At 51.6% G+C, this 26833-nt stretch overlaps 6 protein-coding genes across 6 annotated transcripts; 3 read left to right on the top strand and 3 right to left on the bottom strand.

Annotated features, from left to right (window-relative positions):
* Window positions 1–270: 270 nt before the first annotated feature.
* On the bottom strand, window positions 271–1686 carry N7489_000777 (FAD-dependent oxidoreductase; the record flags this gene model as incomplete). The annotated part of the gene is made up of 1 exon (XM_056706532.1): window positions 271–1686. The coding sequence occupies one exon, from the start codon at window positions 1684–1686 to the stop codon at window positions 271–273; it is 1416 nt and encodes a 471-aa protein (XP_056570834.1).
* Window positions 1687–2375: 689 nt separating this feature from the next.
* N7489_000776 (MFS transporter) lies at window positions 2376–4058 on the bottom strand (the record flags this gene model as incomplete). The annotated part of the gene is made up of 2 exons (XM_056706531.1): window positions 2376–3581; window positions 3726–4058. 2 exons carry the CDS (start codon window positions 4056–4058, stop codon window positions 2376–2378), a joined length of 1539 nt encoding a protein of 512 aa, XP_056570833.1.
* Window positions 4059–4831: 773 nt separating this feature from the next.
* N7489_000775 (putative transcription factor) lies at window positions 4832–6683 on the top strand (the record flags this gene model as incomplete). Its single annotated transcript, XM_056706530.1, has 3 exons — window positions 4832–5667; window positions 5722–6072; window positions 6128–6683. The coding sequence occupies 3 exons, from the start codon at window positions 4832–4834 to the stop codon at window positions 6681–6683; spliced, it is 1743 nt and encodes a 580-aa protein (XP_056570832.1).
* Window positions 6684–7028: 345 nt separating this feature from the next.
* Window positions 7029–15068, bottom strand: N7489_000774 (type I polyketide synthase; the record flags this gene model as incomplete). The annotated part of the gene is made up of 6 exons (XM_056706529.1): window positions 7029–7871; window positions 7933–14146; window positions 14204–14537; window positions 14599–14656; window positions 14715–14801; window positions 14859–15068. The coding sequence occupies 6 exons, from the start codon at window positions 15066–15068 to the stop codon at window positions 7029–7031; spliced, it is 7746 nt and encodes a 2581-aa protein (XP_056570831.1).
* Window positions 15069–16420: 1352 nt separating this feature from the next.
* Window positions 16421–24382, top strand: N7489_000773 (putative polyketide synthase; the record flags this gene model as incomplete). Its single annotated transcript, XM_056706528.1, has 3 exons — window positions 16421–17056; window positions 17089–21314; window positions 21364–24382. The coding sequence occupies 3 exons, from the start codon at window positions 16421–16423 to the stop codon at window positions 24380–24382; spliced, it is 7881 nt and encodes a 2626-aa protein (XP_056570830.1).
* Window positions 24383–25170: 788 nt separating this feature from the next.
* On the top strand, window positions 25171–26572 carry N7489_000772 (uncharacterized protein; the record flags this gene model as incomplete). The annotated part of the gene is made up of 2 exons (XM_056706527.1): window positions 25171–25672; window positions 25737–26572. The coding sequence occupies 2 exons, from the start codon at window positions 25171–25173 to the stop codon at window positions 26570–26572; spliced, it is 1338 nt and encodes a 445-aa protein (XP_056570829.1).
* Window positions 26573–26833: the final 261 nt, after the last annotated feature.

Raw genomic sequence — 26833 nt, 5'->3', positions numbered from 1 at the left:
AACCCATAGCCCACTGCGGGTTGGGCTATGGGCTCGGGGCTTGGGCCCATTTGTGGGCTATCCTGAGGTCTAATTAGGCCATGTACAGTAACCTTGGTTTTTTGGTTGGTCGAGTGGAATAATGCCGTATTTTTATTCCATTACAAATTCTTGTGTGTTGGCTGTTATGCTCCATAGTATATTGTAATTTCTGCCCAATGAGTACAAATGGCGTTCAATTGTTCACGATCGACGACAATCTAAGACTAACAGAAAGCCGGCACCGACAGACTAGGACAGAGGTGGGATACTCTGCTGGTTATGGAAAACATCATTCGGGTCTACCGCAGACTTGATCTGCTGCAGGCGATGCAGATTCTTGCCATAATACCCCGTCAATGCCTTGTCAGTTGGTTGTCTGGGATCGACATTCCCCACGTACTGGCCGTAGTAGGCATCGGGTTGCCCACTAGTCAGAACTTCGCTCAGCCCATCCAGGAACTGCACCGTCGTGTCAGTCAGGTCTCCACTAGTCCTTCCAAAGGAGAACATAAAGTATGAAGCATCACGGTGATAGAAAGCTGTTTCTGATGCCGAGACGTCCCTCACCGCACCACCCAATGCGGCGAAAGTGACCGCGTACAAATCAGTACCATTCTTGGTCGTGGCCAAGTACTTGAAGACCTCCTCAGCAGCATCATCAGGTATGAGAGTCTGTTGATTGAAGACGAGAGATTTGGCATAGAAATGCGACGGGGAAGCAATCCCAGCTGCTTTAGTCTGAGCGCTTGCGGCGGCGGAGAAGTCGAAGAAGTTGGTATATGTTTTTATATGTGCGACGTCTGGCGCTACTTTGAAGTGGCTGCTGAGGTTAAAGGCCTCGAAGTCCTCCTGACTGCCAAAGTAAGCCCCACCCAGTATCATGCTATTCGCCGTCGCAACCAGATCGTAGGCCATGTGTTGGGGCAAAGAGCCACCGGCGAGCAATGACTGCCAAGTCAAGAATACTTCTGCGCGGGCTGCTGGATCTGTCCCCTCCCAGATATAAGAGTAGGTGACGCTGGATGCGGGAACGGGCTCAGTGCGTATAGAAAAGTCGGTCACAATGCCAACGCTTGAAGCGGCACCACGCACGGCGAAGAAAAGATCCTCGTTGTGAGACTTGGATGCTCGGACGATGGATGAGTTGGCCAGAACAACCTCTACCTCCTCCACATAGTCGAGCAACAGTCCGTGCATTCGTGATGCCGCTCCGGCACCTCCAACAGTTGCGTGTCCACCGAGTCCCACCGTGAAGGTCGTCCCATGTGGAACATGTCGACCACCGTTGTTATACATGAGCTCGGTGACTCGGCCTAGGCGGTTACCTGGTCCCAATCTGGCAGTCCAGCTGGTTTCATCCATGCTGAAGTGCTGCAGATTATCCAGATTCACAGACAGCTCGCCGGTGGTTGATCCATAGTTGCCATAGTTGTGTCCGCCGCTTTTCGGTTGAACTTTGATGTCTGAATCCACGGCACATTTGACGGCGGCTGCTACCTGCTGTGTATCCTGGGGCCAGACAATGGCGGAAGGGGTGGTGAGAAGATCGAAATTGTACGGCGCGACAAGAGTAGAATAGTTGGCTTGGTTTGGAAAGGCGACGGCGCTGCTGTTGCCACCCACTGAAGCCAAGAGACAGGTCGCAAATGCACTGGCGGCCTGCATTTTGAGATTGTAATTCTATAAAGCTAGGATTATTTCGTCATTGAACTCGTTGGGTTATATATGAGGCTCTTGTGCGCGGGAGAGTTCCGAGACCATTGTATAGCTACTTATAACTCCGAACTCCGTGGTCTTGCCTTGGGACAACTCCGAGGTCGAACGGGGACCGAAAAATATCCAGACAGTTGATCTACTCTTCTCCGCTGCAAGGAACAAGTTCGACGATTCTCATTGGCACCCACATTCCGGAATTATAAAACAGCCTCACTACGGAGTATTCTCAACTCCGGATACGAGATGAATCAATAATATGTCCACGGATATTTACAGACTAACCCGAAAGTGCAATCTTAAGCAAGTTCGACATACAGGATTCCTTTACCTCACACCTTGGCTTGATACCCCAATATCAACTACGTACACAGATACTGTATCTCAAAGACTAGAGCCGGGAAACTACTAGAAACACTTTGATAGACATAAATATTATTGCTAGTCTGTAAGGAGAACATGCACATTAGAGAGGTGATAATCAACTTCTAGGGACTCCGATGAGTTGAGTTGATTTAACAGTTAATTAACTATCTTCTAGGGCAGATATTGATATTTATATGCGGCGATCCTCCAATGATAGACCCCCAAGCCTTGGCCCTCCATTGATGCCGGACTAAGGGGCCCATTTCTAACAGCTCTCACTCAGAGGAAGAGTCCTTGTCCTTCTCTGTAGTAGTAGCAGCAGCTGTTTGCTGCAATTGCATCTTCCTCATCATCTCTGCCGCTTCGAATGAGTACTTGCACTTCATCCGGACCGCTTCACCGTAGCGATACATGATCAACGGGAATGGCATGCACAGAAGAGTCAAAAATGCTGGGATAGAGGAAGCCCAGTGAATTCCTAAATTGTGGTACATCTGTGTCGTGAAAAGAGGAAACACAGCGCCCACGACTGAGCGGAAGATGGCAGCTGCAGCCAGGACAGAGGCCGCATAGATGGTGTAAGTGTCAATCAAATAGTTCATGATTGGCAGGATGACCAGCACGCAGCCGAATCCAAACGGTGCAGACAGTATTATACTGACAGACCAGTGTATGCTGGGGTAGTTGGTCCAGGCAAAGGCGAACATGCCAATGGGGAGGGCAACACCTCCAACAATTGCAGGTGGAAGGCGAGATTCGGGGTTTGCAGATTTTGCCGCAAAAAGCTTCATGTAGCGGACGTTGTTGTCCCAGATGGCATAAACTAGGCCAAAGATGATGCCAACAGCAATTCCCAAGAACGCCAGTCCGCCGATGCCCACGCTCCAACCACGGTCCTCGTTGTACACGATGGGCATGGCACCCATGAACATATAGACCGTGCCGTAAATGATAGCCATGTAAACTGACGCTATCAAGACAATGGGCTCAAGGAACAAGAAGATCCAGGGACGGAACAAAGCACGCTTGAAGACTTCCGATGGCAGCTTCTTTCCCTGGTTCTTCTCCAAAACGCTCACGTAGATCTTGCCATCAGCTTTGGCCAGTTGATGTGTCCGTCGCTGAAGCAATACCGGGCCATATGTCTCAGGAATGAAGACGATTCCCAGAATGCCGACCACGCCAATGAAGATCACGCAGACACCCTGGACCCATCTCCACCCGACGCTCTCAGACACGAATCCGCCCACGATTGGCCCCAAGATGGGGCCGAGGAAGGGCGCAACGCAATAGATGGTCAATGCCAGACCACGCTGAGCAGGTGGGAAGAGATCAGCAATTGTTCCGCCAGAGTTGACGAGTGGAGAGCCGCCAAATGTGCCGGCAAAGAATCTCAGGATGAGGAGCGTGGCCACGTTTTGGCTGCCTGCGGACCCTCCTAGAAAGGCGACCATGGCGATGTGAGTGATAATCCACAGTATCTGTCTTCCGTACAGTTCGGACCTTAAGCCAATGTTAGCTGAATGTGTATAGTATGTGAATAGGATGGCACCATCGAAACGTACTGTGAAGCAACGTATGGTTAGCTGGGCTCCATGAAAATGCAAAATGGTTTAATGGCTTACCAAAGGACCCCATACGGCAGGACCAATCGCAAATCCGAGCACAAAGAGAGAAAGCCCGACAATGAAGACCTCGGTGCTGATGTCAAAGTCCTTGAAGACTTCATTTGCCGATACCGAGTATGCAGAGGAGGTAAAAGTAACGGCAAAGACCGAGAGGGTCGCAATGGCTGCAATGAACCACTTACGGGACTGACCCCAGTTCATCGGATTGCCGGGGTCGTCTTTTTGGAACTCCACGATGAATGGGTCATCTTCGGTGCCGGAGCCATCGTATAAGTGACCATTTTCAACCTCGCCTGAGTTGACAGGAGCCTTTGGCTCTGTATGAGACATGGATTTGTCTTAGCGGTGCAAGTGAGGAAGGGGAGAGATCAATACCACTGTATTGACTATGGACAAGACTGAAAAAGAAGAGGGGAAGGGAGGAAGCTCCGTCTAAAAAATTGGAGAATATTAAGTGCATAGACTTAAATTCTAGGCTGTGTAGCAGGAGACTCTTCTTTTTTCTCAAAGCGTTCGATCTATATAACGGCTTACCGGACGGCGGAGTTATTTACTGCGGAAGCCATCAAAGACGGACTGCTATTTCATTGGTTGACACATGGAAAATGGATGCACTTCTCATTGGCTGCTTTCGAGAATTGCGGGAAGTGAAAGCAGACTAGCGAATAACAGAGCTTTCCGCTGCGGGTCTATTGAAAAAGCGGCGAGTTATCTGATTGGCGAACTGCTGATTATCAATCAGGTAGATCCGGGGCCCTGATTGACGGGGCACTCCACTCTCCATCCCCAACTGTTCGATAAAGACGTGATGAATGAAGTGATAATTGATCAACATACGCACTCGAAGCCTTTACGCAGGCAGAGGCTAAGAGTAACAAGCGCTTGCCAAGTATGTCGCTCGAGGAAGATCAAATGTGATGGTGCTCGGCCAGGTATCTCTCCCTTCATTGTTTCATTGACCTGCAGAGTTCGTGCATAAGGCTGACACATACCATAAAGCATGCGCCAGATGCAAGGCTAGAGGCAAGACGTGTGCCTATGGCCAAGGTGCCGTCGAGAAGCAGACAGTGCATAAACCTCGTGGGCAAGCATCATCAGTTCACATGCCTGTTCCTATGCTGGTGCCTCCCATATCTTCGGCACCTTCATTGGAGACTCCGCCAGAATCAGTGGCTGCGTCACCTCCCACGGTCGATTCAATACCTGTGTCTCACCATGTGAATGAAGATCCAGAGGCAGAGCCTGACCTGGAGAAAAACCGGGCATACTATACCGCACATGGGCGGTTTGCCGGCCAGGTCGCCGCTGCCATAAACGAAAGGGCAGGTCTCATTCCGGCCACCTGTAATCAGGTCCCACTGGTAGATGCGCCGCTATTTGGAGACCTCAACCTGCCTTCTCAATCTTGTGCCTTGTCTTCGACGACCGAATTGCCTCCCCGGGCATATGCCGATCAGTTAATTGACATATACTGGCAACACGTTGACCCTATGGAGCCAGTTCTAGATCGCCAGCGTTTTCTTGAAAACTATGAAAAAGCATATTCAACACCCATAACACCACTCTGTGCAGACTACGACCTCTGGCTTGGTATCCTCAATGTAGTATTTGCTCTGGCAGTTCAAAGACAGGAACTCAATCCGCTGCACCAAAGAAACGAGGAAGCAAATCGATTTTTTCAGCGCGCATGGGTCCTGCTTCCAGCTGAGTCTATGCTATGGAAACCTGGATCACTCGAGCTCGTACAGTGTCTGATGCTGATGAATCGATACCTCCACTGCACCAATAACCAGCAGAAGACATGGACGACAGCAGGTCTGGCGATGCGAATTGCGCAAAGCATGTGCTGCCATCTCACCGAGACGCCCTTGTTGAAAGGCTCCAGTGACGACAAAGCCTTGAAACAGAAAGTATGGGCTAGCTGTGTTGCGCTCGATCGGTATGTCATCGAGTGATCGCTCTTCTATAGTATTCTCCAGCTGACCTCAGGTAGATGCATCTCCTGGTCATTGGGTAAGACGTCGGCATTGGTGCTAATTCCGTCCCCACCACCGAGTAGCCCCCAACAACTAGGTGAAAACGCGATGCATGATACCTTGGGATTAAGACTCCACGAAATCGGGAACCAAATTCAACTGGCGCAGATACAGAATCGAACTAGTCTCGCAGCCAGATTCCGCCCTCCACTCCTATCTCAACAAGACGAGTACCATAACGCGGCATTGCAACTAGATGCATGTCTTCAAGATTGGGAAAATAGTATCCCCAGCGATTGGCAACCTCGGAACCTCAGAATGGTGACCGACAGGTCGTCTAGAGCTGAGAGATACTTGCTTCATCTCCGGTAAGCCAACAATCCCTTTATCCTCACCAAAATCGATTTTTATCGTTCTATGTAGCTACCTCCACCACCGGATCTTTCTATACAGACCCATGCTCGCCCGATTTTACGCGATGAAACCAGACACCCAGCCTTTACACAAATCACCCAGCCTAAGCCACCGACTCCTCCGTGAAAGCGCCAGCATGTGCATCGAAGCCGCGCAACAGGTGGCGTCATTAGTTAACGAGACGCTTGAGCCGGATGAGCCGATTGGACTCCTTCCGTGGTGGTACAGAATATACTACCTTCACATCGCGGGTGCCAACTTCCTCGCAGCTATGTTTCGATCGGAGCTATTCACAGATTCTGTTTCCCAGTCTTGGGAAAGTGTTATGCTGGCGCTCCGCGCTCATGAGCACTTGAGTCCTTATGTCCAGCACTGCCTGTGGACGTTTGAGACCCTCGCAGCCAGGATCACGGGCAAGCCTTACCCCAGTATGGATGGCGGTGGGTGTGGTTTGATGGTAGACGGGTCTTCGGGAGTTTCATTCGACGACATTTTCAAGGATATCAATTTCGACTTTGACAATTTTATATTTGGGCCTGAGGACTTTGGAGAAGGGTTGGTTTAGTGGCAACTGACATTTGCCCTATTGTCGAAACTGGTACAAGCCGTAATGTGTAGAAATTCAAAGCAAATGTAAATCTACCTGTCCTAGAAGTGCTATCCACTTCATTCCATGAAGTTGTACGAATTTATTCATATAAAAGCTCCAGAGGAGACTTGAGAAAGATGCCCACGAAATGTTGAGAATCCCAATCAATCCTCAGTATGTAGTCAATATAAACCCCAACTCCGGCTCTCCAATAATATTGATCACCCATAGAAGCAAGACTAGCGCTGCCGATGCAGCCTGACATCGCTCCCGTGGTCTATACAAAAATTGACAGCTTCTCGGACATGACCAATAATATGATCAACCGGCAAGCTTGACGTGCGCACTGCGATCCACAACATCAATCGCTAGTTGCGTCAGGCTGGGGCTTTGCATGATATTGAAGATGGAAAGTTCAGCACCGGCCTGGCTGAAAAGCATGTTCCGGACCTCAACTGCTACAAGAGAGTCAACTCCTTGCTGCGAGGGGGACTGGCCTAGATCGACATCCTCAATAGGAACAAGGAACATTTCAGCCAGCATTTCTGCGATGGCAGTCCCAACAACACGAACGGCATCGCCCTGTGACTCGCAGGCGATCATTTTTGCGGCGAGAGAGTCGCTGCTAGAATCATCGTCCTGACTCTGTCCGGTTACAGCCGGAGGGCGATACTTGAGTGGCAAGACACGCATGTCACGGCCTAGATCGCCGTCAAGATCCCAATGGGGACCTGGCCCGGAGTTTATACCACCGACCACGAATTGTGGGTCGAAGGGCGATAGAATGGCAGACTCTAGCGAGCCAAGAACATGATCTTCATCGATGACTCTGCGGCCAGCTCTGAGGAGAGACCGGCGTAGTGTTTCGGATGCGTTTGCCTCGGCAACGTAGCCGACCGCGTTGACGACGGAGAGGTCAATTGACACAGCGGGAAGGCCACAATGCTTGACTCGCCAGTGGGCGAGGGCATCTTCGTATGCACCAGCTGCGGAATATGCAGACTGGCTGGCATATCCAAGAATTCCATTGATAGAAGAGAACAAGACGAAGAAGTCGAGGTCGCCGGGCAAACTAAACTGGTTGTGCAGGTTCCAGGTGCCGGCGACCTTGCTCTGAATAGTGTATGTCCAGTCATCAAGGGTCATTTTCTCCACGAAGGCATCCTGTTAGATACGCGGTTAGTTGTTTTATTTCAGGATTACGGTTGGAGTTTTCGACACTTACACGAAGAACAAACGCAGCATGAATGATACCTCTGATGGGGGGTAAGCCCTCTTGAGCACATTGATTGATGGCGTCGCCCAAACTTTCCTCATTGGCAACATCGCAGCTGATGGGCAAAACTCGACGACATCCTGCCTGGCGGAGATCCTCGGCAAATGCAGCGGTCTTCTCGCTCGTCCCAGCACTCCGAGATAGAAGGACCAGATTTCTTGCTCCACGGTTGACCATCCAGTGCGCCACAGACTGGGCTAAGCCGCCACTGCCACCGACGATCAAGTACGAGACCTCGGAAGAGAGCTTTGCAGCCGGCTTGGATGGCACGGCAGTAACCGTTGAATGCTCATCGACCGACAAGACCACTTTGCCAATCTGGTCTCCCGCTTTTAAGAGACGAGATGCCTCCGCGATCTCTCCTATGGCATGGAAGGTGATTGGGTGGACAGGTGTCACGGCTTTTAACTCGATGAGACGTGTCAACTCAGCGAGGCAACGGTGAACATCCATCGCCCGATACTCCAGCAAGCTAGGTATATCAAGGGTCGCGAATGAAATGCCACGATCGAATGGCCGCATGTGCATATAGCCATTTGTCTGGGTATTGCGCCTGCCAATCTCCACAAAGTGGCCAAGCGGGGCCACAAGGTTAAGACTTTCTTGAAAGAGCGGGCCAGTCAGTGAGTTGAGAACCACGTCAACTCCACGGCCTTGTGTCGCAGCTACTACCGCATTTGCAAGTGACAAGTCTGTACAACTGAAGATATGATCCGCCGGCAGACCATATTTCAGTATGAGCAGGCCACGCTCTGCAGGGGTACCAACTGTCACATATACCTCCGCCCCGAGATGCTGGGCAACCATGATTGCAGCTTGCCCAACATCTCCAGCACCAGCGTGAATCAAGACTGACCGAGAACGCTGCAGTCGCGCGATTTCGACCAGGGCAAAGTATGCACTGAGGAAAGACAACGGAAGTGATGCTCCTTCCTGGAAGGTCATGTCAGTTGGCATGCGCGTCGTCAGTTTCCAGTCGACGACAGCCCGGCTCGGAAAAGATGAATGTCGCAAGACTGAGAGAACGCGATCACCGACTGCATAGCCTTGGGCTGCTGCTTCTTCCCCAACTTGCGTAATTATTCCGGCACACTCAAAGCCAGCGATATGATCACCGACACTGTTCAGTGTAGCACCATACGCCTTAGGTTGCACTTCCAGGGATGCCGGTGGGAGATGTTCAAGATAATCGGCAGAGAAGTCATCGTCACCGAAGACTAGCAAATCCGGTTTTAAACACAAAGGGCGGGTTGGTTGGTAGAAATTCTCAATTGAGATTTTCTCCATGGCGGCATCTGATGCATCGGGGGAAAGCATTCGGTTTCTCGTCACATCATGGTAGATTCGCGGGATCAAGATAACGCCATCTCGTTCGGCGTACTCGAGCTCCACGGCACCTTTCTCTACCATAGAGCCACCGGCGGAATTCCCAATGACCGTACCCAGAATCTTGGCAATTGCAGCCATACTAACGTCAGACCACGGTGTTCCCTTGGGATCCAGGTCGAGGGTCAGCAGCTTGCGACCGACATATTCATTGCGCAGGGAACGAATGAACCCGGTCGCCAAACTCATTTCTGGCCTTTCACAGTCCACAGCACCACCACGCGTCACCCAGATCAATCCTTTAGAGTTGGTGCTCATTGAACGAATTCCCTCCAATAATGTCGAATTCAAGTTGTATAGGATGCCTTCATCCACCTCGCCAAGGAAGATACAGATCTTGTCCGCATAAGACGCAGCTGTTGCAGCTAAGGATTCTAAATCCTGAACAATGGGACCTAGTTTCCCTTCACTGACGGTGTAGGCAGCGATGGCATCCTTGAGGCCCTTCACCCAAGCAGCTGGAGGACATCCGTTTCGACTTGTGACAATGACCACTTGGTCCGCATCCACATTTGATTTTGGTGGCTGTGGTAATTGCACAGTGGACATGAAAGTCACCAAAGCGGCTTCTTGGGGGTCTTCACGATCCAGCAACTCGAGTTCAACACCTGTGAAACCGGCGCTTAGGAGTTGATTTTCCCAGGATGGCATATCCAGACATAGGTTTGCCTTCAGCTCTGTGCTATCGTCCCACCACCGGCCAGGAAGTAGCCGACGGACAAAGTGAACATCGACCTCGTATTTCAAAGGTTCCACCAGCAAGAGGGTGCCGCCGGGCTTTAGCAGGGAGCTGATGTTGCTCAGCGCTTGCGATGTGGACTCAGAGATAGATCGGATATTTGAGGCGATCACTATATCGTAGGTCCCGGGTGTATACCCCTGCGATGCTGGATCATGCTCAATGTCGAGTTCATCGAAGGACAGCAGATCAGCCCAGGGCTGCAGGCTTTCTCTCGCTGTCTCGAACAAAGCCGTAGAAGTGTCCGTAAAGTGGTACATGGAGGCATTGGGACCACCCGAGTCAGACGTGCCTAGGGCTCCAAGGGCATGGAGTGCAATGGCGCCTGTGGCCGCACCCACCTCCAAAATGCGAGCACGGGGATTCTTGTGGGAGAGATGGCGAAGAAGTCCTGCGATCTGCGTCCCCGCCCGTTTCCACCGTGGAGCATAGCTGTAGAAACGAGATAGCAGATTGTCTTGCATGACCAGGTCGAGTGCTCCGGTATGTCCGCGCAATATGTCTACCAGCTGAGTTCCCAGCCGACACACGATCTCCCCATCCAATCTGGTCTGAACCTGTTCAATATGAAGCTGCCTCTCATTCTCTGAATGGTATAACCATTCGGCGCTACCTTCGAACAGTTTTCCCGAGCTGGCCAGCTCGACAGTGTCCTTCATCCATGTATAGTATGACGCATTATGTTGCTCCATCTCAGCTATGTCGTGCGAGTCCAGAGCGACGAGAGCCAGTTGCATAAAGTAGATACACGCACGCAATGTAGCTTTTGTAGTGTCACATTCAGCAGATTGGACGGTACAGGCCAATTCATTTCTCACTGCAGCCAAGGTAGCAGGCAAAGGCGTGGAAATATCGAGCGACCAAACTACCTTGTTGCACAGCTCATTCGGCCAAGATTCGGATTTCTGTAGTGACGTGCTCCGTCCCAAAGACTGGTAAGAAAAGCCATTCATTTCGAGCATAATATTTCCGGTGTCATGATCAGAAACCAGCACATCTGCCGCCATTCCTTGATCATCATCGCGGATGAGCGTCGTGTCTGCCTCCAACGAATGTCCCGCATCGTGGCTTATCTTGCTGGATACCCAGAATCTCTCAACAGACCTGGGCACCTTGGCAGTAATTTCACGGGCAGCAGCTCCAGGGACTGCTGAGTAAGGGGCCGTGATTACCGAGTCCAACGTGACGGGATGCAGAATGTGGTTTCGGGGAAGGTCATTGGGAACAGAGACGTCGGGCAAAGTCATGCTCACCACACTTCGCATTTCAGAACCAGACTGGATGATGCTGTCCATATTCTGGAAAACCGGCCCGTGTGTAATCCCCAGATTCCTCAAGTTGGCAAATAGATCAGCAGGAAGAATTCGCCGCGTGTAGCCAGTAATGTTCTTCCTAGCTGGTCGGGACATCCGGACAGAAGACTCTCCAAGTTCAACAGAGACCAACCCTTTTGCGTGTTGGGTCCAGCGGTTGTCTGTTGTAACGGACCAGACCTCGAAATGCCTCCATCCTTGCGAGGCAATGTCCTTCTCGCTGACTGGACGTATCGTCGTTTGAATCTCGATGCCGTCTGAGCTATCCGGAATCATGAGGGCCTGTAAGAAATCAACGTCGCGAAGCCGGTATCCACCAATCTCTCCGGCCGTTTGATTGAGCACATGAAGCTGACGGCTTGCCTCGATAGCCAGGCAAATGTACCCAGCGGCTGGATAGATGACGTTGGATTGAATAGCGTGATCTCTGGTCCACGGTGACTCGGACATTCGAAGGATGTGTCGCCAAGACGGTGCATTTGGATTTGAGCCTTCGACGATGGATCCGAGCAAGTCATGAGGAGGCTGGGATCGTTCACGTATGGCCCGATTTAGCCGTGGCTCAGCCCAGTGCTTTGCCTGGTGGTTCCAGGGGTACGATGGTAGGTTGGTCAGTACTTTGACGTACTGTCCCCGCCCATGTGCAAAATTCACTGCTCCCATATTAACAGGATAGCCTTCTCGTAGAAGACTAGAAGCAAGTGCATGCATGCTGTCCCGGGCGTCTAATTTGCGAACGAGAGTTCCATAATATGGAATGTTCAAATCTTTGAACTCGGGCAGTCCAAGGATCTCCTGAATCGGGCCTCCCAGCGCTGTATGCGGGCCCACCTCAACGACCACATCCACGTTAGAGCCAACAGATCCCGAGCCGCCGAGTACCATATCGGTGAAAGCGGCGACAAACTGCACAGGCTGTACCAAGCTTTCAACCCAGTGCTCCGGGCGCGCGATCTGTTGAGCATCTGTAATACGACCTCCAGTTACTGGAGATGAGAATGCAACGGTGGTCAGAGCATCTCGGTCAATCTTTTCAGCTCGTGTATTCTCCAAGGCTTCGCAATAGACATTCGCAATTGGAGTCATATGATGCGAGTGCCAGGCCGTGTCCACCTTCAGACGACGAGCAAATACACCATCTGCATTGGCCAGAACCTCCAGCTCTACCACTGCCGAAAGGTCACCGGAGACCGTTATGCTAGACGGGCTGTTGATGCAAGCTATGGCAGCTTGGCCCTCTGAGCTCAGCCGGCGAAGATAGGATTCCGTCTCTTCTAATCCAAGTCCGACGGCAATCATGCCGCCCTTGACTGGCCCGCGTAGGCTCTTGTCTGCCGCCAGCACCGCACGGTAGTAGGAAAAGGCCATAGCTGTTTTGTAACTTACGGCACCCGCACTGTAAGCGGCGGCAATCTCTCCACTCGAATGGCTGGTAACAGCGACAGGAACGATTCCCCAAGCCCGTAACAAGCGCACAAGCGAGATCTGTACTGCCACGCAGATCGGAGTACTCAAGCCGACTTCATTGATGCGGCTTTTTTCGGCATCTCGCATTAACTCATCCATCAATGACCATTCGGCGCCAAACTGTTCAAGATATCCTGCGGCCTCTTGAAGAGATGCTTTGAATACGGGATAGGCCTCGATGAGCTCCCTTCCCATGGCATTCCACTGTGCCCCCTGGCCTGTAAACACCATACCGATCCGAGGTCGACGCGAAGTGCGTGTTGGTTTGAATTTGGGCGACTGGAGAGTCTGAACTACGGTTTCATACCCCTCCGTAACTGGTATTGGATGTGCTACTACCCATGGGAAGCGGCTGCGCCGTTGACCTAGCGTATAGATCAAACTGTCGAGGAGCTCTCGTGGATTGGAGTTTGTTGACTGGGTTTGTCTCAGGTAGTCCGCAAGGTTCGCTGTCATTTTCTCGCACGCCTGCTTGTCCTTCCCACTCAATACAAGGACCTTTGAGATAACTTGGCTTTCTTGCACATGTGGGTCCAGCGTGGAGTGGTGACCATTTGCGTTTGGTCCGTTCGAATGTCCATCCGCGAACCCATTGGTACGTCCATTCTGGCCACCAATAGCCTTGACCCACGAAGCGCTATCTTCTAAGATTATGTGCGCATTGCTTCCTCCATATCCGAAGTTGTTGATTGATGCGCGTCTGATGGGGCCCGCTGGCCATGTTTCCACTTCCCGAACAAGCTTCAGATTCCAATCATCCAAGCTGATCTTCGGGTTAGGCTTCTCGAAGTTGATAGAAGGCGGGATGACTCCATTTTCCATGGCTAGTGCAGTTTTGATGATGCTTGCAAGTCCGCTTGCGGCCTCTGTGTGGCCAACGTTTGTCTTGATCGATCCGATGAGCAATGGTTCTTGACGTGATGCGAAAACAGTTGCAATGCCCTGTGCCTCAATAGTATCCCCGGCCTGCGTACCAGTGCCATGTGCCTCAAAATATTGCGTTTCTCGAGGGTCGAGACCTGCTTTTTGATAGCATCCGCGCACCAAGGCTTCTTGTGCCTCTAGACTCGGGGACGTAATTGTTTCAGTTTTGCCATCTTGGTTGAGCATCGATTCTCGAATCACAGCCCTAATCGGATCTCCTGCGGCAAGGGCGTCTGACAAGCGCTTCACGACTAGTGTTCCAACACCTTCGCCGCGGCCATATCCACTGGCGCGGGAATCAAATGCATAGGACTTGCCGTCGGCAGAAAGAAACCTTTCATAAACAATTCAGCCATTCGTTCTATTACGGTAGTTAGGGTACTTGACTTACCCAGCAGAACCTAGCGCCTTGAACATATCTGGGTTGAGCGTCAGGTTGGCACCGCCAACAATGGACATATCCGCCTCTCCAGTCCTCAAGCTTTGAACGGCTTGATGCACTGCCACCATTCCCGAGGAGCACGCCGTCTCTATTGTCATACTGGCGCCGCGCAGGTCAAAGAAATGTGATACACGGTTCGCCATCATGGGAACACCCGTGCCAGTGGCCATCAACCGGGGTAAGTTGTCGGCATCGCGGAGTAAGCCATCTCTATAATCGTGTACAAACACTCCTGTGAACACCGAGGTGTTGGAACCAGCGATCTTCGTCAATGGCAGACCGGCTGTGATGCTTGGTTAAAGACTTTTCAAAGAAAAAGGCTGTGAAGGGAACGTTTCTCTCACCATTTTCCAATGCCTCGTAGACGGACTCGAGCTGGAGTCTGTACTGCGGGTCCATTGACTTAAAGTCATGGTCAGTAGGCGTCAAGTCCAAGAAGCTGACCCAGCAAAGCACTCACTGCCGCTGTTTCACCCGAGTAACCAAAAAATGCCGCGTCGAACAGTCCGACATCCTCTGCGAGAAAATGTGCACCCTTCACATGTGTCTAGGCAATGACTTTTGTTAAGACTTCTTTCTGTAGGAGTGCGGGGTGAGGCCTCACACTATTGAGTCGTTCATTATTTGGATGGTAGACGCCTTCTGATCGAAATCTAGAGTCGGGGAAGGGCGACCAACCGCTTCTTCCCTCAATTAACATGCGCCAGAGATTGTCGGTGTTGGTTGCGTCGCCAGCAAATTTGGCGCTCATGCCAATGATGGCGATCGGCTCGCTGGCGGATGACCCGCGTGCCGTGTTATCGATGCTTCCCATATTGTGTTGTTTAGATGTCGACAACTAGGTTGAAAGGATAGGCCTTCGTGCCGTGGGATAGATACCATGGGATTTGGGCGAACCTGCAGTGGGAATCCAGATCTATGCCCCTGCCTCTTAGATACCCAGGGCTTCGTTGGGTAAATTAGAGGGCATGCGGATGGCTCAGTATTCATTATCTCGTTCCCGGACAATGGACATTGGGGATCGGAGTAATCAGTGGTGTCGGGGTACATGCTGTGATTCTGTGAGGCGGAGTTGGAGTTATTCCAAGTCCTGCGGAGAAACCACGACAATGAGGCCACATCACGACATGTCCTGGATGAAAGCCCATGCAGGCAGATTAGTTCCCGTATTCGGCCCAAGTCTCTGGATTATCCTGTGGTGTGGAAACGACTACTCAATCTGAGTGGGGTGAAACCAGACTTATTTTGAAGATATTCACCAGATATATATATTTTCCTATCCAAGTGAACCACTCAACGCGCCAGGTTAGTGACCTGGAAGCTATTTGCCGTACACATAGTCGAGCAATCAATTTCATTGTAAAATTTCTCTATCATGTCTCCTTGGACGATGTGCCGTATGTGGGACCTCCGAAAGATGTACCTAGATATACCGCTCTCCAAATTCTGCCGCTTCTGCCGGACTAAAACTCCTCTAGTTAAGTGTTCGCAGTTAGTATGTACCTAGCCACATGATCTAGCAACACTAAGCAGTCAAAGGTATGTAAAAAGGGAGACTGCTACAAAAAGACCACTAAAATTATACATAAAAAGACTATGGGAGAATACTACCGGAGAAGTACACGGTCGCATAAGCGGCTTACTGTTTATTTTCATAGCAGTATATTAAAAGCGAGGCGGTATATAAGGCGGTACACCTAGCTAGGTACAAGGGTTAACTACCTAGGTAGTTAGCCCAATACTTCGATCCCACTGTATCTAGTTAACAGTTTTGCCTCTCCCGTTGGTCATCTCCGATGGTCAGCCCCAGAATATCATCATTTTACATCCATGGCTATCTCCAGGACGATGGACCCCGGATATGGCCGAAAACTCCGGCCGAGGGTATTAAACTCCGGTTCACAGGGACGTGTTTTTCTCCAAGTCCGCGCCGCAGTCTGGCAATACGGCCGACGATATTCCTAATGCAGGTTAGTTGTCTGAGTCTGTCATGGCGGCCACAGAAAGGAGATGGTTTCTCCGGGCTTCTATATGGTTACTTCTAAACCCTCATCCCATGGCACTCTTGACCTGAGTAGTCGAAATACATCTTGAAGTAAGACTTGTGGTACTCAACACTGCCACTTGATCGTCAGTCCAGCTTCCCAACCTGATACCACATCAACTATGGCAATGCCGAGTGCTAAGACATTGCTTTTGTTTGGGCCTGGGGCCATGAGCCTTGACCAGACGTATTTCAGTCGGATTCTGTCATTCGTCAAAGATGATGCTGCCAGCCAATGGGCTGTCCGCGCTATCGAGGACATCGAGAGTGGCTGGGATGCTCTGTCTGAATCAATTCCCAAACTACAACAGACTCCCGGCGCAGACCACGCCCGTAGGCTAGCAGAATGGCTTCGAACAGGAGTCATTACTCCTCGAACTACGGTTGCAAATTTGCCCAACGCCATTCTTGGGCCACTTGTCATCATCGCACAACTTGTGGAATACCTACAATATGTCGAGTCATCACAGTCAGCGAATGGAGATGGCAAGCTGTTTCAATTACCTTCTACCGCCCAAACAGAGACAGTGGGCTGCTGCCTAGGCGTTTTCAGTGCCCTGGTGGTATCGAGCAGCTCATCCTGGGCAAAGTTCCACCACAATGCCGCGGCGGTGCTTCGCAAAGCCTTTGTATTAGGAGCTCTCTCTGACGCACAAGACATCTCTGATGTGACTGGATCATCAGTGTCATTGATCGCTTTCTGGAGAGGTGGGCAATCTTTGTCCGACTTAAAGAAAGTGCTGGAAATTTGTCCGGGCGTGAGTCTCCATTTCTCGCTTTTCTGATTCAGTCTAACAAGCCACACGCACAGGCTTACATATCTGTCCTATATGACGATAATCGAGCTACGGTGACAACGCCTTCCCGAATTGCCTCCGACTTGAAGGGACATCTTTCACGAGCAGGGTTTACAGCTAGCGAAACCGAGTTTCATGGACGCTTTCATGCAGGCGAGCTCTACAATAACGATCTTGAAGCCCTGTTTAGCTTCTGTAGAAAAGATCCCCTTTTCCAATTGCCCGATGCTTCTTCTCTCATTCTTCGCACACGGGTCAACTCCGAGAAGATCCTAGCAGACAATGACAGTCTACTAGAAGTTGCTTCGCGTGCGTTCCTGGTGGAACAATTTAACTGGGTGAAGACCTTCCGTTCCGCAGTGTCCAGTTCATTGCAAGATAGGACTTCTAAGGTCATTGAATTTGGCCCAGAGCGATGTGTCCCGCCCACCCTCCTGCGAAGACTAAACAGCCAAGTCACCCACTACGAATTTCAGAGTACTGGCCAACGCCATTCAAATCCAGATATGCCGTCAGGATGTATCGACAACGATATCGCTGTAATTGGCATGTCATGCCAGGTCGCCGGGGCACAGGATTTGGAGCAGTACTGGAATATCCTGTTGGAAGGCCGATCGCAGCACAAGAACCTTGTCCCTAACGAGCGTTTTGCAATGGAGACTGTATTCCGACCTGGCCAGGACGGCGAGGACAGGAAATGGTACGGAAACTTCATCGATGACTACGACGCTTTCGACTACAAGTTTTTCAGGAAGTCTCCTCGCGAGGTCCTCCACATGGATCCACAGCAACGACTGATTTTGCAGACTGCCTATCAGGCCGTGGCACAGTCGGGCTACTATCACAGGCCTGGTGCAGATCGCCGAATTGGATGCTATATTGGCTGCGTCGCCAATGACTATGAAAACAATATCTCTCATACTTCCCCGACGGCCTTTTCCGCCACAGGTGCCCTTCGAAGCTACATCGCTGGGAAGGTTAGTCATTACTTTGGTTGGACGGGCCCAGGAATGATGCTCGATACCGCGTGCTCAGCATCAACTGTCGCCATAGATCTAGCCTGCCGGGCTATCCTGAGCGGTGATTGTTCTGCTGCCTTGGCGGGTGGCACGAACTTTTATAGCACCCCGATGTTCTTCCAGAACCTGGCTGCAGGATCGTTCCTCAGTCCTACTGGGCAATGCAAGCCGTTTGATGCAAAGGCTGATGGATATTGTCGAGGTGAGGCTATTGGCGCCGTGTTCTTGAAGAAATTATCCAATGCTATTGCCGACGGCGATCAGATACTGGGTGTGATTTCGGCAACCGCCATCAACCAGAATCAAAACGATACTCCGATCTTTGTTCCCAACCCGTCTTCCCTGACCAACGTGTTCCAGAACGTTGTCGGCAAGGCCGGGTTGGAAGTTAATGATATCTCGGTCGTCGAGGCTCATGGGACAGGAACTCCGGTTGGTGACCCAGCAGAGTACGACAGCATTCGCCAGGTCTTTGGTGGCTCCGTCCGCGCGGGGCTAAAGCCTCTTCAACTCGGCTCTGTGAAGGGGCTGATTGGTCATACTGAGGGTGCCTCTGGGGTTGTAGCACTGATCAAGATGTTGTTGATGATGCAAGAAAGTCGCATACCCCCACAGGCCAGCTTTACCTCCATGAGCGCGTCTATCAAGGCTTCACCTGCGGATAATATGGAGATCACGAAAGCAGCCCTCCCTTGGGAAGACGAGTCCAAGGTAGCACTCATCAACAATTATGGCGCAGCTGGCTCAAATGCTTCCATGGTGATTAAGCAGGCACCGAAATACCCCTCAGGAAGTGAAGCAGTCGGTCACGGAAGCGCGGATCTAACATCGCCGACTTCCACTTTCAGATGTCCATTTTATATTTCTGGGCTCGACGACAAAGCCATTCGGGCCTATGCCACACGACTGCGCCAATTCATCAAGAACAAGGTCATCTCGAGAGACGTACTAGGAATTGAGAACTTGTCATTCAACGTCAATCGGCAATCTAACTGGTCGCTTAGCCGGGGCTTCGTGTTCGGCGCCGAGTCCATCACTGAACTCGAAGAAAAGCTGGCGTCTTTCGAAACATTTGCGGTGCCTTCCGTACGACCTGTTATCTTGTGCTTCGGGGGCCAGGTGTCCAAATCCGTTGGCCTCGACCGAGGAGTCTTTGACAAAGCCACAGTGCTACGTAAATACCTCGATCGATGCGACAGTGTCTGCAAGTCGATCGGGGCGGGTAGTATCTACCCGGGAATATTCCAAAGCGAGCCGATCCTTGACCCGGCCGTACTCCAGCCGCTGCTCCTTTCCATGCAGTATTCATGTGCGTTGAGCTGGATCGATTGCGGCGTTGAACCAGCAGCCTTGGTTGGCCACTCATTCGGAGAACTCACCGCACTTTGCGTATCAGGCATCCTCAGCCTGGAGGATGCGCTCAAGCTCGTCCATGGCCGGTCGAAGATTATCAAAGAGAGCTGGGGCCCGGAGAAGGGGTCCATGATTGCAGTTGAAGCGGACCGAAACGATGTGGAAAAGCTCTTGGTTGCTTCAAATGCGCGTCTTGGTGAAACTGAACGGGCTGGACATGCGACAATTGCCTGTTTCAATGGCCCGAAGAGCTTCACCATCGCTGGTTCAGCCGCTGCAATTGATGCTGTGCAGCAGACAGTTTCAACCCTTGATATCCCAATTAAACACAAGAGGCTAGACGTGACTAATGCATTCCATTCGACCCTAGTTGAGCACTTGAGGCCACAACTGGAGGCCCTGGGCCGCAGTCTGAGCTTTGGAAATGCCCACATACCTCTCGAAAGGGCAACCGAGCAGCGGGAGACCGGTCCGATCTCACCTGCTTACGTTGCTGAGCACATGAGGAATCCTGTCTACTTCGACCATGCCGTCCAAAGACTTGCGAGTCAGTATCCGGAGGCCATCTGGTTGGAGGCTGGCTCTAATTCCACCATAACGACAATGACAGGCAGGGCGTTGGGGATGCCGAAGGGTTCCACCTTCCAGCCAGTCAGTGTCACTGGCACCACTCAGGGGACCCGACAACTCGCCGACGTGACCATGAGTCTGTGGAATGCTGGGTTGCCCTGCTCGTTCTGGCCACACTCCCGGGCGCAAACCTATGGATATGCACCCATCATGCTCCCACCGTACCAATTCGAGAAGTATCGCCATTGGCTCGAGTTTAAGCCGCCCCCAAAGCCGGTGGTAATCGAGCGACTGGTGTATGAAAACGGTGGTGTGGACCAAGAAGCTCCGGCACCAGGCCTCTACACTTTCATGGGATACGGCGACAAGACTGAGACCGATTGTCGGTTCCGCATCAATACAACCACGAAATCATATGTCGATATTGTCTCAGGATACACATTGGGAAAAACTGTCCAGGCCTGTCCGCCCATATTCGGGATTGACACCGCAATCCAGGCAATCACAAGCGTTCGACTGGAAGTCATTGCGGCCAATGAGCTGCATCCCCACATTTATAACGTCTTGAATCACCTCCCGCTTGTGATGGATCCAACAAGGACAGTATTTCTTGAATTCGAACGTTCTGGACACGCCCCTGAAGGTTGGAAGTTCAAGTTGACCAGTGAAGCCGACGACTCTAGCAAGACTGTGCATCTGAGCGGACAGCTTGAGTTCCACCGTGCCGATGACGCCCGCTCAAACTTCGAGTTTAGTAGGCTGGAGCGGCTTGTAACGCATGAACGATGCCTGCGGGCGTTGGAGTCTGCTGACGATGCTGACGAAGTGATTCAAGGGCAGAGCATATATAAAGTTTACTCGGACCTCGTGAGCTACGCCCCCAAATTCCGCGGCCTGCAAAGGCTGGTTGGGCGACCGAGCGAGTCAGCTGGCCGAGTTGTGAAGCGACGGTCTCGGGACTCCTGGCTTGACTTCGCCCTCGGGGAGACTTTTTCCCAGGTTGGCAGCATTTGGGTGAACTGTCTTGCTCCGGGCCGGAACACCGCAGATGACACCGTCTATATTGCCGATGGCATTGAGCAATGGATGAGGTCACCGAGTCTCCTGCGGAAAATCAGCGAAGGATCTTACACCGACCATCAAAGCGAATGGCAAATCCTTGCGACACACAAGCGCACAGAAGGAGACACCTTTATAACAGACATTTTTGTGTTCGATTCGGCATCTAGGCTACTTGACGAGGCCCTACTTGGCGTCAAATTCAGTGCTAGATCCATGTGAGTATTTTATTCCGCCTACGAATCACGATTCTGATATAGCTTAAAGGAGTGAACTTTTCACGAACGTTGTTATTGCCGCACCGCCTGTACCGTTCCCCGCTACAATTGCTCCCATCAGTTCTGCGCCAACTGAGAACCAGTATTCATCTATGACGACATCACCGCCCGCTCGTGCTCAGGTTCAAAAGAGGAACACCAAGACTGAACTATGGGCGAAGCTTCTTCCCGTCCTGGCAGATATCTCTGGACTCGAGCCTGAGGAAATCAATGAAACCGATGCACTGGCAGACATTGGGATTGATTCTCTGATGGGAATGGAGATGGCCCGCGAGGTCGAAACCACCTTTAATTGCACCTTGGAACAGTCTGAACTCATGAGTATCTTTGACGTACCAGGCATTCTCGCTTTCCTTCAGTCTACACTTGGGCTTGAGGGTGAGGATGATGCCTCGCAGTCTTCGGATGCAGCTTCTTCGTCCCGAAACACTCCTCCATCCAGCAACGACGGGATTCTTGCCACGCCAAGCCCCAAGCTGGAAGAAGAGGACATTTCTAGATCTTATATCGACCTTGGCAACGAGGTGGGCCTGCCGGCATTTGCCGTTATCGAGGCCTTCCGCGCAGCTAATGAGCAGACCGATGCCTACTTGAAGAAATGGAAATGCGCCGGCTATCTTGATGGTGCCTCCCAGAAGCAAACCAGACTGTGCCTCGTGCTTACAAGCGATGCCTTCAAGCAGCTGGGCTGCGACCTGGTGGCCGCCAAGCCGGGGGAAGTGCTGCAGCCCGTACCCTTTGTTCCTCGCCATCACCGCTTCCATGAATACTTGTACAAGATGCTCGAAGAGACGAGAATCATAGACGTGGACGAAGGCATCATTACTCGCACCGCCCTTCCTCTCCCTACACAGTCCTCCCAAGCCATATTGGACGACCTCATGTCCCACCACCCGGACGATGGCCCTTCCCACCAGCTTACGTACAATATAGGTTCTCGGATGGCAGACGTTTTGTCGGGAAAGGCCGATGGTCCCCAACTCATTTTTGGAGATGCCAAAAATCGTGAACTAGTTGCCGCTTTCTATGGCGAGCTGCCGTTCAACAAGCTGTATTTCCAGCTGATGGCTGATTTCCTCTCCCGTATTGCAGAAAGCTTGAGACTTTGCGCTCAGAATCGTGGTCCCTTGAAGATCCTTGAGATGGGTGCTGGGACTGGCGGGACAACCAAAGTTCTCGTTCCCGCGCTGGCCAAGCTTGGAATCCCCGTCGAGTACACCTTTACCGACCTTTCGCCGTCTCTTGTGGCGCAAGCCAAGAAGAAGTTCAAACAGTACCCCTTCATGAAGTTCGCTGTGCACGACATTGAACAACCTCCGTCCGACCCGCTACTGATCGGCTCGCAACACATTGTGATTGCTAGTAACGCTGTGCATGCTACACACTCACTCCAAGTCTCGACGCAAAATATCCGCAAATTCCTGCGCCCAGATGGCTTTCTGATGTTGCTGGAAATGAACAGCACGCTGCATTGGGTGGACGTCGTTTGGGGTACTCTGGAAGGCTGGTGGCTCTTTGAAGACGGACGCACGCACGCCGTTGTAGACGAACGCCAATGGGAAAAGGAGCTACTCGATGCAGGCTACAAACATGTTGAGTGGACCGATGGGAAGCTACCCGAAGTGCGTGTCCAACGGGTCATAATCGCTCTGGCCGACGATGTCGAGCAGAACGTTGGTCGTCTTCCCCCTGTCGCCAAGCAACAAGTTGACGACCATGACCTATCCGAGGAGGAATTGAACGAGAAAAAGCAGGTTGCTGATGACTATGTCAAAGAAACTATCCGAGGCTTCACAATCCCTGCCTACTCCGGAGATCTCACTGACTCTTCTGAGTACGGCAAGGCTGTCCTCGTCACAGGGACGACCGGGAGTCTTGGAAGCCACATTATTGCCCATTTAGTCTCTCTTCCTTCGGTCGACCGGGTCTACTGCCTGAATCGACCGGCGATCGGAGGTGCGAGAGCTAAGGACGCTACCCCTCGTGACCCATTGCACCGCCAGCTTCAATCGCTGGAGTCAAAGTCCATTGCCCTAGATGCCTCACAACTCGCCAAATTGAAAGTAATCGAGACTGACTCCTCCAAAGCACAGTTGGGTCTAGACACAGAGGAGTACAAACATTTACTTTGCCACGTCACTCACATTATCCACAATGCCTTCCCTGTCAACGGCCTGCGCTCTCTCAAGCAAAATGAGGCCCAGTTCACGATCATGCGCAATCTTGTGGACCTTGCAGCAGAGATCTCAGCTCGCCGCAAGGCCACCGACTTCAAGTTCGCCTTCCAATTCATCTCTTCCCTGTCGGCGGTGGGTAAATACCCATCCGTCCACGGCGGCGAGATTCAAGTTCCGGAAGAACATCTGAATATCGACAGTGCTCTTCCGAACGGCTACGGCGGGGCGAAAGTCATATGTGAGCGGATCCTCCACGAGACATTGGGTCAGTACCCGGAGCGTTTCCGCGCAATGACAGTCCGATTGGGTCAGCTATCAGGATCCATGGAGACTGGGTACTGGAACCACATGGAAGTTCTCGGGTTCCTGTTCAAGTCCGCTCAGACCCTGCGTTCTTTCCCAGCGGTGGAAGGCATCTTAACCTGGCTGCCCCTCGAGCAAGCCTCGGCTACGCTAGCAGACCTACTACTACGTGATGCGCCGGACTGCCATCCCGTTTACCATGTGGATAACCCGGTGCGGAAGCCTTGGGCAGAGATCGTCCCTGTACTAGCTCAGGCTCTAGGCATCCCAGAGAAAGGGATTGTCCCACTAGATGACTGGCTGAGACGGGTGAAGGCATTCCCTGGTGAGGACCCCTGGGATAACCCCGCGGGCAAGGCGATCGATTTCTTTGAGCACAAGTTCCAGCACATGTCTTGCGGTGGGGTCACCATGGCCACGAATAATGCCGTGGAGCATTCGCCGACACTGAGAGGCGTGCAGCCGGTGGCTGACGCGGTAGTTAGGAAATACTTCCAGGTTTGGAAGGACACTGGGTTCCTGCGTTGATGGTTTCCTTTTTTTTAATCCTAGTTGCACATTTGTCTACCTCCATGGATTATATAGAATGATAGCTCTACTCTAGATATATTTCTCGCCTACAATCTGTATTTTCCAAGCTTCATTCGTTTGATCTTTGTAAAACTGCTCTGATGTATTCCTCGGTAACTTCCACCTGATTTGGGCTGTGAAAAGGCTGACTTATTTACCAGACAGGCTGATGAAGAATAGAAGAATGATGCGATCCCATTTCTTGCAGCATATCTAACTCATCACCCTAGAAATCTACCTGACCTCGGTGGTTAATTATCAACCAGGCAGGCGCTCAGTCAAAATACCTTAGAAAATGTGCAATTTTGCCTATATTCTCGACCATAGTCCACACTGGTTTATCCGTGGCACTGGGCAGCCCTGACTTTGAGCTCACAGTGGTGACTGAGATAGGAAAGCTCCGGCAGAGGAGATCTGTTATGTAGAGGTTATACTGTTCCAATAACTCAGACCCACCGTACACGAGGTTGACCTGACGCCATCTCGAAACGCATATCAGCTGTGTTCATTGTTCTATGGCCCCGCGCCAAGTTTCAAACAACGTACTTCGGAGTAGATGTGGCTCCGGTTTGTTCGACAAAAACTCCGGAGTCCGCCGATACAAAGCCAACCACGTCATTGAAGCGGCAGAAACTCCGTCTAGAAGATTATTGATGTGGACAATATCGAGGATGATAAGACTCATCTAGCCCAGGTCGTTATTCCTCAAATCCACCCATCGGTTTATCGCGCGACCCGACCTCAATATGACTCGATCCGCCAACAGCCCATTCGAGGTTGCCATCGTCGGCGGCGGCATCACTGGCCTAGCCCTCGCTGTCGGGCTGTTGAAGCGGAATGTTAGCTTCACCATTTATGAACGAGCCGAGAATTTTGGTGAGTTGGGCGTCGGCATCACCTTCACGCCCAACGCGCAGCGCGCCATGGAGGCGCTGGATCCATGCGTCCTTCAAAGCTTTACCAATGTGGCGAGTGCGCCGTCAGGTGGAACGATCAATTTTGTGGACGGTGTTCGAGAACAAGGCAGCGAAGATCCTCGCACATCAACCGCAGCATTGTTGTTTCAACTTCACGTAAAGGGAGGCTACAAGGCGTGTCGGCGGTGCGACTTCGTCGACCAAATTGTCCAACATATCCCGAAAGACTGCGTTCAATACCGGAAATGGCTAGATTCGATTGAGACAGATCATGAATCCGGGAGGGCAATGCTAAAGTTCAGGGATGGCGAAATTGCCCATGCTGATGTTGGTGAGTTAATGGATCAGGCGCTGCCGGTTGTTGAATAACATGGCGGTACTAATAATAGCAATAGTCATTGGCTGTGATGGGATTAGATCTCAAGTCCGCGCGTCCATGTTCGGAACCGATGAACTTTGTCCTCGGGCCCAGTACTCACACCAACTAGGATACCGCGGTATGGTGCCTTTGGCGCAAGCAACCGCTGTGCTCGGCCCAGAAAAGACATCCAGTGCGGTACTTCATACTGGTCCAGGCGCATTTGTACTCACTATCCCCCTCGCCGAGGTGCATGCAATGCACATCGAGGCTTTCATCATGGACAAGGAGGAATGGCCTGAGATTCAAACAAATAGCGATAGCAAGAGATATGTTCTCCCGGCAACGCGGGACGAGGCAACCAAAGCATTTGCCGAATTTGGTCCAACTGTCCGGTCAGCTGTCTCGATGTTCCCGGAGAAGCTAGAAAAATGGGCCGTGTTTGATATGCTAGAAGCACCGGTACCGACGTTTGCCAAGGGCCGTGTTTGCTTAGCTGGGGATGCGGCACATGCCTCAACACCAAACCAGGGAGGCGGGGCTGGGTTTGGGATAGAAGACGCCCTGGTTCTAGCGGAGGTATTGGCTGTGTTGGCGGAGGCACCGAATGTCTCAGGTTTTGTGGCATCGGAAGCATTAGCCGTGTACAGTGAGGTACGGTACGAGAGGTCACAGTGGCTGGTTCGGAGTAGCAGGCGAACAGGTGAACTGTGTACTTGGAAGGATCGTGACTGGGGGCTGGCAGCTGAAGAGCTGAGTCGTGATATAATTAGCCGTAGTCATCAATTATGGGATCACGATACTGCTGGTATGGTAAGCGACGCTTTGGCTATCTTGGGAGAGCGAGTCAGGGGCGCAGGCACTGCATTCTGAGCGTCTGGGGGATGTATCGGAGACGCGGCTGGCATCCTATCGTCGATTTGGATCTGCAGGTGAAGGGCCTTCATTGTCAATTCGGTGTTATTTCGAACCCCTTGAATCCCGAAAGCACGTTCAGATAACTGCATCTAGATCTATACCTGCGAGGGAAGCGGACAAAGCACGATGATAACGTATATATTATAATTTCACATCTACCTCAGACAAATGAAAGGCAGCTTCGGCGACCGGGAGACATAACGCCGGTAATGGCTT

This window comes from Penicillium chrysogenum, assembly GCF_028827035.1.
Source record: "Penicillium chrysogenum strain IBT 35668 chromosome Unknown utg000001l_segment0_segment0, whole genome shotgun sequence".
NCBI lineage: Eukaryota > Fungi > Ascomycota > Eurotiomycetes > Eurotiales > Aspergillaceae > Penicillium > Penicillium chrysogenum.
Note: the sequence above shows the minus strand (reverse complement) of the source record. Positions and strands in the feature narration are given on the sequence as shown.